The following is an 11,218-nucleotide window of genomic DNA, read 5'->3' as shown; positions in this document are numbered from 1 at the left end:
TTCTTTTCTGGGGTTTTTTTTTCTTTTACAATAATATTATTTTTTTTTAATTATATTACCTCTTGAGCTTTTAATGGGATTCCTTCCTTAGCAGTCGGTGGGGAGTGGATAATGTCCTTATACAGAGGCTGTATCTGTAGCACATACAGCTGTTGCTTTTCAAAGTGTCAAAAAATGTTCAGTTAGAACTAGACTTTCCAGATGCAAACAGTACACATATATTTTTAAGTGTTAATGTTTGGGAAAACCTTAAACTGGAAACTGGGATGATTTAATTTCTCATGTTCTTAACGAGTTCTGCAGTTCCCAATCTTTAAAGTGAGTTAAGTAAACTGACAGCCCCACAGTTCTGACTCCATGTAAGGTGGTGGGTTTGTTCATACTTCTAACATACTGTTAGTTGTCTACATTTACATTCAGTGACTCGGTTCGCTGAGTCAGTGTCTTCCTCAAACACCATGAGGCCTTCTGCATACACCCCTAACCTACTGCACAAAAAGAAGCGGAAAGAGAAAGTTGAAACTCTTGACATAAATAGATCTACAGTTTCCCTTTGCTTCTCAAATCACGTTCAAAAAGTCTGTGAAGTGCAGGGGGTTACTCACAAGCTTAAATGACATTACTCTTTGGGCACAGAGTGCTCAGCACTGTCTAGGAAAATGCCTGAATTTCAATGGCACTGCTCATGGTGAGTTTACTTGTGTCTAGGCTGTGTCTTCAGATCACATTAGATAATCCCGTGAGGAGTTGTTTCGCCATTCAGCTCAAGGCTTGGTGATGCAAATTTTATTTGTAATTTTGTCTGAGTACAGACACCTGCTACTTCAGGCTTGTGGATTACAAGGTATGGCTTGCTACAGGTTTCCAGCTGCAAGTCCAATGCAAAATCCCAGCATAAAAATCTGGAAATAGCAAATTCCTTTTACATGAGGAGCACAAGGAATTACTAAAATAGAAATCTTTGGAACACAGTTGTTCCAGGATCTCAAACATAATTTTACTCTGTAGGAAATGATGAACTTGATGCACTGGGCACTAACAGAAGAAAAGAGGAGAATGTATTTTAAAGCACTTCATTGTTGTCTTCAGGAGATTTTTTAAATGTACCTACTGTGTGAGGGAAGACTTAATTTTTAGCTGGTTCTTTGAAAAATTAACTCTTAAAACGTCTGCAACATAATTTATAAAAGGAACGTGTTTGAGACCACATTCAAGTGCCGTTCAAATGACTGTCCCCAGACTGTTCACTGCCGTATCTTCAGGTACGGTGTATGCAAGGCCAGTTCTTGTTCATTACGTGTTAGTCCTTCCTTGGTATGTTACGACTAAAGGTAGCACTCTGCTGTTGCCTGGCTATACACGGAGTGATGCAAACACCAGGGTGTAAGAATGAAAAACAGAAGGGAAAGCTATCTTGAACCGTTAGCACTTCTCCTGTTGAGAAAACAATGTTAATTTTTTTTCAGGACACCCCTACAAGCAGGCAGCAGGACAATAAAGATTGGCTTTTAAGTCCAGAGCAAATCTTGTTAACTTCAATCCCAGGCAGATCTGCAGTTTAATCTGGATAAAGATTACAGAGTGATTTACAAATGACAGCATTAACCTGCCTGTAATTAATTTATCTTTATTTCTACTATTAATTACGTAAAAATCAATTCTGCTTTTTTTTGTAACCTGTTCCTTTCCATTGTACTTCTGCGATGAGTCGCTTTTAAAAATAATCTGTTCTTTAAATTTTCCTAGATTTTTCTGTGGTGGTAGCAATGACTCCACACACAAATGAGGTTCATGTACAGGGCACTACCACAAAGGCCATACATGCTTATAGCACACACTAATTTAAGACTTAATTTCAGGACGTGCTGATGGACAAAGGGGTAATACTACAGTTACCATTTTCAGTGCAAATGAGACTGTCTCATTCACGTGGAATGTGTCCGGGATGACTTACTACCTAGGTAGTGGTACGAAGTACAACACACTTAAAATAAAAGCTGGATAGTAGTATACTGGAGGATGAAATCTGACTGAAGACTGGCAAACAAGCTGCTTTTAACAATGAGTGGTTTAAGTAAAATTAATGAACAGCCCGAGAAAGTTAACTGCATGTTACTTACTAGCCTATTATTAGCAATTCCTTGGGTCTGAAGTTAAAAATCACCACACCTGACAAGCGTTAAGTCTTAAAGCCAGGCGACTCCATCACAACCTCAAGACTATGGAAATCTGGACAGGTCACATATATCGAGTCGCCCACCAGCCTGAGAGCAGCACAGCACGCCGGGCTTGCCTGGTTCTGCCCACGCCAGCACCCGCCCCTTCCACCCTGGGCCGCTGGGCTGGTGGCAGGGGTGTGAAAAGCAGCGTGCTGTTTTGAGAATGGAAACAACATCTGGAGGGTTACAGGGCTGATAATTACTGACGCTGCCCCCTTCTATAGCAAGACCTGAACGGTCTTCGGAGAGCGCTCCCCAAAACAGTAACGAAAGAGGTGAAAATGCCTTTTGGTGGCTGTCCTGTTCCACACAAAGAATGACTCATTTTAGGCACTCTACAGGGAATGTTTAAGCTAGATTTCTTCTTATGCCTCAGTTATCCCATCTGTGCTGTTTGCTCATTAATTTAAGGGAAGCCAAAGGGAACTTTTCACTACCCTTCTGTCCTCGCTATCTTGTCCTCTTCACAGCCCCAGGGCACGGCTGTTTGCAACAGAATGGAAACCATCACGAGGCTCTTGACTTCCCAAAAAATATTTTCAGCAAACTGCCTAGAGCTGACAATGAGCATATTGTGCTTCTCCCACCACACCCCTGCTGCTGGAGATTGTCCCGCAGCCGCTCCGCTCTGCCCCAGATGGCCTGGCACACCCGCTCCACGCCGAGGGCAGACCCCCAAGTGTAGAGGACTGAGGGCGGCGGGTTGATCAGCACTGATAATGTGCAGCTGTGGCCTTGCCTCAGCAGCAGTGGGTTGGTTGACATGGGCGATGTGCAGCTGTAGCTTGTTCCAGCTAAGTGGTTAAATAGCCCTGAGGATGGTGGGAGGGGGGGGTTGGATGGGGGAGCAGCAGTGTGGTCTGACCTCTGGAGGAAGGTGCTACAGCACGGACAGTAGAATCTGACAACAGTAAAGCCCTGTTGCAGCCTGCTAGTTTGATTGTGCTGCAACAACTGGTGCCCCGTGTGAGGACAACTGAGTGGGACTCGACTACAACACGTAAGTGCAGCAGTAACCGCACCTTGCGCAGGCACTGCTGCTGTGCTGGGCTGTGGGCTGCAGCCCCGCCACCCCCCGAGCCCCAGGGACACCCTGCTGAAGAAGACCAACCGAAACAACAAAGGTTGCAGCACTCGAGCTTTTCCTTTGGAGCTGGTTTTCCACCCCGCAGTCAACACGGTACATGCGGTTCCTTAAGAAGCCTGTTAGGGCCAGGGCCAGCTCCGCCTGCCCCTTACACGAGCAGGACCGCTCTTCCAATTGCTATGACCCCTCTAAACACACTGAAATATTGCGATAATGATCACCTGCCAGATCACCGGTGACTGGGATCACCTTCCTGGTATTCCCACAGGGACACGTTTTGTTACTTTTCAGACATATTATTAAGAATACACGGATCTCTTAGGAAAGCACACGCTTCTGCTAAGCATCACTGTACCAAAAGGCACATTAAGGGGGAGCTTTCTGTTCACGCAAAAGCAGCCAAATGCCCAGCTTTTATTGAAGCAAAGTGTTTTCTGGGACCCTAGCTTTAACTGTACGCCACTGAAGACATGCACAGGCATGTTAAAGCCTGACACACAGGATACGTTTTATGGCCCTCCACCCCCTTGCATTATCACCTGTATGGTTTTATGAAAGAACTGAGAAGCCACAAAGCTTCCTCAGCTCCCTCAGCCACCAGCAACATCATCGGCTGCACCTTCAGCTACCCACGTGCTAGATTCAATGCTACTGCCGGACACCTCTCCTGAAGGACAGTACACGTGGAAATATTTCTCTATTATTCATCTCTGGTAATCTTTCCTACTCTGAATTTCTGCTACTTATCACCTGCCCTGTAATGTAAGGACACACTTTTTTTCCCTAGGTAAAAACTACAAGGAGTGAACCACAAGCCACAGTATTTACATACTTTTACCCTTTACGCTGTGCGTACTCCACAGTAAAAAAAGAAAAGCAGTACTTTCTTTGAAGATGGTAACTGAATTCTACTGTATAAAAGCATACCAAAAGCAAAAAAAAAAAAGGACCCAAGTTTTGTCCAGGACTTGTCTATTTCTGTAGAATATAACTATAATGTTATTTCTATATAAAATATTTCTATATAAATAACAAAAATTTCAATATAAACCAACTAGAATGTTATTTCCCATTGGGAAGGGTATAAATTTGAACAGCTGCTGAACTCCCATATTTATTTTGCATCACAAACACTTTTAACTGTTCATTCATTTTAGAGCAATCTAAGATAATTCATACAAGTCTCTTGGACTTGCACCGTGGGTGTTATTTGAGGAGTGTTGTCATAATGAACAACTCTCCTCATTTATCAATAAACCAAGGTCTTTGGCACCAGACATTTGTAAATTTAAATTTATTCAAAAACCTAGTAAGACTGCACTGAAATAACGCTTTTTTTGTACTCCGTGTGATCGCTGTTGTTATTGAGACTAGTCTGGCATCAGTTGCATGTAAGACCTCACATTAGCATGTACTGAGCTCTGCCATCGTGACTCAGAATTATTCTACTACTAATGCAGCTTTTCACTAGATAGTGATCACTGAAGTATTTCATTTTGTGCTACTGCATTCCACAGATGTAAACCAGTCTACCTCTACATTAGCAATATTTACTTCCCAGCAAAAGGAAGAAACAGTAATTAAAATTGCAGTTGTGTCGTTCTCCCGCTCATAGCCCCTCTTTGCTACGCTGCTTCCCATTAACTCAGAGGAGAGCTTCTTCCCGGGCTGCTTGGAAAAGATGCAAGCAGCTCGGGTAGGGTTCCCCTCAACTAGCTTAGTTATGCAGACTGGGCATGTCCCAGTTTCTAGACTCCGTCACCAGTCAGGCACCTTTGGGGATTCACTTGCACGTTCCAGACACATTTTAGATGAAGTAAACCACCTTCCAGAGTACATTCTCTCCATCGGCTAGAGAGAGAGCCGAGATGATCTAGACTAAACACAACTCTCAGGCATTTACTTTGCCAGCTGTATGCACGCCAGAGGGTGGGGAGGAATCTTCTGTTCATTTCTAGCACTTCCATGTCATCCGCACCTTCCAGTTAGGCAAGAGGAAGAGAAGTCATATACAAAGAGCACTGAAGAAAAACAAGTGACTAATTCCTGAAGGGGTTTTTGTTTGGTACGTGCTTTTTTGTTTGGTTGTTTTGTGGTTGTTGGATTTTATTATTTTTTTTTTTTAAACTAAAAATTGTCTCTCGATTTTCCCTTTGTTGACCGTATTCTTTCATTACCTATAGTCTCTTCTGGCTATTAATTTTTTCTTCCTTGACATTAGTATTTCTTGAAAGAACTATTAATTCTAGACTAGAAGTATTCATTGATGCCTTCTGGATAAATTCCAAGCCTTTCCAAATTTAACATTTCAACAGCACTTCACCCTCTCTTCACATACAGTTCTTCCCTCCCCAGTCTGCAGTCTGACTTCTGTCCTGCACACCACCTCCTCCCCTAGTGTACTTCTGGGAGCGCACGGGAAGAGTTTCCTTTTGCTCTTGTACAACAATTCTCAAGAAGCCAGTACTAAAATATCTTTAAAGAGATACCGAGACGTAGCAACACTTAAAGCTGTAAGGAAACGTAAGCAGTTTAAAAGGATTTTACACTCCCACTCTTCTCCATGTGCTGGAAAAACACCCTTCCCACAGCTTAGAGGAGTATTGCATTTTCCTTACCATTAGTATTAAACCAAAAAAAGCCAATTATTTAAATAATGACAGAGTATATGAAATTTCACAATCCTGGCAAAGCTGAGACAAATGGACTGTTTCTGAATCTGTGAATGAATGCTGATGCCCTCTTTTGTTAGCTGCAAAAAACCAATACTGCTTTTTAAAAGAGTCTGTTTCTTATTAAAGTTTAGAATACTCATTATTCTGGTATCTGAGCTCCAAAATGTACAGCACAATACTCCTCGACACCTTGAAGCAATTTTATATAAAGGAGAACAGTTTCTTAAACTTTTGTATCATTCTCAATTCAAGGCTGCAGAAGACAGTAAACAGTGGGTGCAGTTGCCTGCATACTCTGAATTCTATTTCTTGCCCTGTTGATTTAATGTCCTCACCGGGATAACAGGCCCTATGGAAAAAAAACACCATCACAGGTGTTGAACACAAGTTGTAACTACACCCTGATTTTTTTTCCCCCTTAAGGTGTAGACTGACTGTTTTTTCAGGAAGACGAAGGATAGAAAGAATTAACAGGGCTCCACACCCCCCATTATCTGGAAAAAATACACATAGCACGCCCGATCGGCATGGCACTGGGCAGCATCCAGCCGTGCATGTGGCTCGGACTACTAAACCGGTATGACTTGAATGATTAGGCTCATGCCAGAGGCCCACAGTTTGATCTTCAAAATGTTAGTATGTAGTTGGTAGGGATCTAACTTTTATTACATGAAGTGCAGTTAAACAGCTGTTAAGAAAAAAATCTGGAACTATAAAAAAAAATAACAAGTGAAGCATATAAAAATACTTGCCCAGCAACTCCTGCATCAACCAGTGATGTGGTGTGACTTGACCTACACTGCACCAGCATGGACAGATGAACAGCAGCAGTTTAAGGGGAACTTAAAAACATTACAGCTAGTCAGTAGAAGACTATAATAAGCAATGCAAAGGCTTGCCGCTCTAGTGAAGCCTTTATATTCTAAAAGACTATTAGCAGTGCATACTTCTTTTACTTGTGATGTAAACACAGCCACCTACAAGGTACTTCTTTCAAAAAGCAAAGGCCATCCATTGAGGGAACTCTTGCTGCCACAGCACAGAATCCTGTTCTTGGGACCGCTGTAAGGTGGAGATGGCCACAACACAGAACGTACTTCTCAGACCTTTGCTACTATTTGAAACATACTGAAAAAACAAGAATCTGCTCAGTGCAGAGTTGAGTACTACATGTTTTGATTCTGGCAATGAAACCTCTAGGTTTTTTTGGTGGCTTGACTGGCCTTTCAAAGGTATTTTTAAAATTTTAACTCTTAACTGCTTATGTTAAATGGGTCAGGAACTGCCTACTTTACAGACTACCTCTTTCTCAGTCTCTTCCTTTTCTTAAGCCCACAATGTCTAATTAAGTATTTAGAAGGAACCAGGGAAAGAGACATTTGTAGTAGTGCTCCTGTGCTTTCCGACTCTGTGTACCTCAGATGCTCCTCAAGATGCGGTGGAAGCACTCTGTGGCTTTTGCAATTTCTTAGCAAGACAAGGAATTGGTAAGCCAGAAACAGCCATGACAGAGTTGGTTTGTTTTTTTTATTTATTTTATTTTTTATTTTGTTTGGGAAGACCATTCCTGTAAACAGAACTGAATAATGGAACATGGTTTTCATGCAAAGTAAGACTTAGTTCCACTGTCTCTAGAAGACACTAACTCTAAACTGACTCTGTCATTGCTGCTTTTGCATGCAGTGGCTGATCCTCTTTTCACATACTCCCAAATAAATCTATGTGAATTTTTGTCACAATAAAAATGAAAGGTAATTTTAAACAATAGCAAGAACTCAAGACTGTTTTCTCCTCTTTTCCTCATTCCAGCTTATCAGGCCGTATATGTCTTCATGAAAGAGATGACTAGACTATTGAAGCTAACACCTCTGCAACAACCACCTCTGCCTGCACATCAAGCTGCCAGAAGAAACTGTTCTGAAGTTGCAAACACTGTTTAATCCTGTACAATTCTGATGGGTAAGCCTCTCTTCAAACAAGGTTTTCAGTAGCAGCTGGGTAGGCAGAAGGAGATAAGAAACATTGCAAGTGAAGGAGGAAGACAAAGTTGGTTAATAACACAAGGTAGAGCTTCTCAGTCATTAATAAGCAGCACCAGACGGGGTGGGATAAAAGGTTTAGGGAAAAAAAAAAAGCATTTTAAACTATATAACAATAGAAGCAGAAACAAATTCCTCTTCTCCCCATTCTTAACCATAAAGACAGTGCACGCTTGCTTTGCGCGGCCATGTCAATGAGGCACAAGCACTTCTCTGGAAGCTAGTCAGCAGCTATTCTTTTGTGACTCAGGGAAAAGGTTTCCATATTTTAGTTGTGGATGATATGAGTTACAGTAAGAGTAGTTATCAGTGAAAAGAGTATATGAGTTTCTCCACCGGCAAAACGTAATTGTTGGATGAAAATTTTTTTTCTTATCTCAAAAACATGTATTTGCCCTTTAAATTAAGAGCGCTTCTAGAAAAATAAACATCAGGTATGATAACAGACATTTATCATTTGACTTTTGATGAGTACTAGAAGTACCATGTTAAAAAATAAATCAAGTAGGTTTTTAGTCTTCTGTAGGAAATTATGTTAACATGCAAACTATTACAGTTAAAAGATTATTAACTTTTGGCTATTAAGTATCACAATATAAATCAAACCTCTGCTACTTTGTTACGCAGAGGTTATTGAAATACTAATCAGAAGTTCTGGATTGTATCTTGCAATAAAGTAAGCGCCATCCATCTCCAACGCGACCTCTTCACTGTTCTCTGAAGACAGCACGAACATACTGACAAAAGCCAAGGCTGGCAGTAAGTCTGAGCAGTGGCGGGTCTAAACAGTGGATTGTGAGATGTGGTACATCGTACCACAATCCTGAGGCAAGCAGCCTTTCAATATGCAACAACTAGTTGAACAACTTCCTGAGTTTGATGCAGAATATTGGCATGGCATTATCAAGGCTTGGATTTTCAGCATCAAGCTGCCAACAACACAAGCCATCTCTTCTGGCCTGTCAAGAGTGTCAGCAATTTAAGCTACATAATACCACGCCCACGAGGCTGGGTTAAATCGCCTAGAGTGCTGCTCAAGTAGAGCTGTGACTCAGATCAGATACTCAACACAGTGTTATTTGGGTGAGAGGTGATTCTGGGTTCTCCAAACTACCTGTAACAGCACTGCATATCCTTACATAGCATCCAGCTTTGATATTTTACCATGTTTGCCACCTTACAAGTTGCCATATCTACATATTATGCATTGCAGAGGGAAGTAGTACAGTGCATACCAGGAATGGAAGTGATATGACCGGACTGTAAACAAGCAAACAAAAGCTTGCTATATTTCTCCCCTCCCTTTGTTTCTCTGTAGGCTACAGTCTTATCCAAAATACTTTGTCTGTTACAGAAAGCCACCTTGATGCACTAGCAGTTCCTAAACACAGTGGCTAGCTGTCCAACTACTCCTTAAATCTTGCCACACAACACTTTATCACCAAGGAGAGGACAAGAAAAATGGAAAAACACTGTTTAAGGGGACAGCACTGTGCCCAGTGAAGCCGATAGCAGGAATACTGCTAAAACATCAGTTATTCTTAGTTCTGTCAAAATAAACTGAGATACTTCATTTTACAGTGTATTTGTAGAAATGCAAAACATGGTTTTCATTTTTTTTTTTTTTTAAACTCACCATTTGAGGTGTTGTTCTGACATCTACCACAGCAAATAAGCTGTGAAAACAAGAAAATCCTGTGGGATCTCAGCTATGTATACAAAGGCCTTAAAAACCACAAGTAGGGTTTTTAAGCATGCTTGGCTTAAGACACTCGGCATCATTCAAGTGGAGATACCAGCGTATTACTCCAGTTCACATCATGGATATATTACTGTAACAGTCCCATAACAAAACTACAAGAAACATGTATGTTCTTGGGAAAATCCAGTTTTAGGAGGCATTACACAAGTCTGAGAAAACTGAGAAGCTGAAAACATTATAGAATATGGATAATCTAACAAAAGAGTTCTGAAGCTTGGAGGATTCATGCATACTGTTCTATGCAAAGGCATAACATCACATACATTCTAAATAGAAAAACAAGTATGTTGCCACTACTATTTTATACTGTTAATTTCAACTTGTTCACTTCTTAAAAAAAGTATTAAATCTTGTTTGGAGAAGCTTCGAACTGTTTCAGAACACATGCCCTTCCCTTACAACAAAAGGTGCTGGATTTCCTTAGGACTGAATTCCTGTTATGTATTCTTAGTTTCAAAACAGATGAGGACTGCATGCATCTTCAATGCTGAAAAACTAGTCACACCTGTCAATTAAAAGGGAATAAGATAAAAATTTTGCTTACCTTTCCATGAACAACAATTCTGATTAAAAGGGATTTCATCTAGTAGATAATACCCATTTAAACAATGTATGATGTGTTACTAGGAAAAACGTGTTTAAATTAATCTTCAAGCATTTCTTTAATTACGATAAAGTCACCTCAGATATCACAGGTTTTTGCATTTATCACTCTCTCAAATGATACTAACTTTGTATTCATTACATTGGTTTACAATATTTTTATATTAATGTAATTTATACATTTTATAATAATTAATCCATATCTAGCAAGCTTAAAGTGAAGACCAGACACTCACTTCTGCAGGCATTCCAGCTCCAAAGGCAGGTCACAACCTACATAAACTCTATTCGTTAAACTGTATTCTAACAGTTCACAAAAACAGGGATCCTACAAGAGAAGATTAATGTTTAATTTAAATCATGCTGCTCTGTGAAGTGAATTTTCAAACAAATTAGTAAGGCACATGAATGCAGGAGATTTAAAAGGACCTTTTCTAGAAAAACAACTCTGCAAATGGTGTAACATGAGAGAAAGATACCTATAGCTACTGTAAGTTATATTTGTTGCACATAGCTGTGGGGAAACTAAACATGTTATTCAGAGTATTTCTGGAATACTGCTTTCCTTCTTATCCAGAAAGTCAGATGTAACATCAGATATTAAAAGCTCACCTTATTCCTGTGGAAGAACCATGCAAGGGTTCAAGAGACCGCCTCCCTGGCAGGCTGTTATTATAACTAGGAGCAATCACTTCTACAAGCTTCCGTTTAAAAGTGAAGCGAATTCATTCTGTGAAGGATCCGATTGCATAAGGTTATGCAGAATACGCTTACTTGGACTTGCTGCTGGAGAACTTCCCTCTCTTGTAGAGAGAAAAAGGAGGCAGAAGCCC

General features: G+C 40.7%; 1 protein-coding gene across 1 annotated transcript in view; it reads right to left on the bottom strand.

Annotated features, from left to right (window-relative positions):
* Window positions 1–10,617: 10,617 nt before the first annotated feature.
* MOV10L1 (Mov10 like RISC complex RNA helicase 1) overlaps window positions 10,618–11,218 on the bottom strand; it is a 31,085-nt gene continuing 30,484 nt past the window's right edge. The window contains exon 24 of the mRNA XM_056339471.1: window positions 10,618–10,713. Coding sequence (XP_056195446.1) covers window positions 10,618–10,713 — 96 coding nt within the window. The remainder of the gene's footprint in view (window positions 10,714–11,218) is intronic.

This window comes from Falco biarmicus, chromosome 5 (genome assembly GCF_023638135.1).
Source record: "Falco biarmicus isolate bFalBia1 chromosome 5, bFalBia1.pri, whole genome shotgun sequence".
Taxonomy (NCBI): domain Eukaryota; kingdom Metazoa; phylum Chordata; class Aves; order Falconiformes; family Falconidae; genus Falco; species Falco biarmicus.
This window is presented reverse-complemented; position numbering and strand designations above follow the sequence as displayed.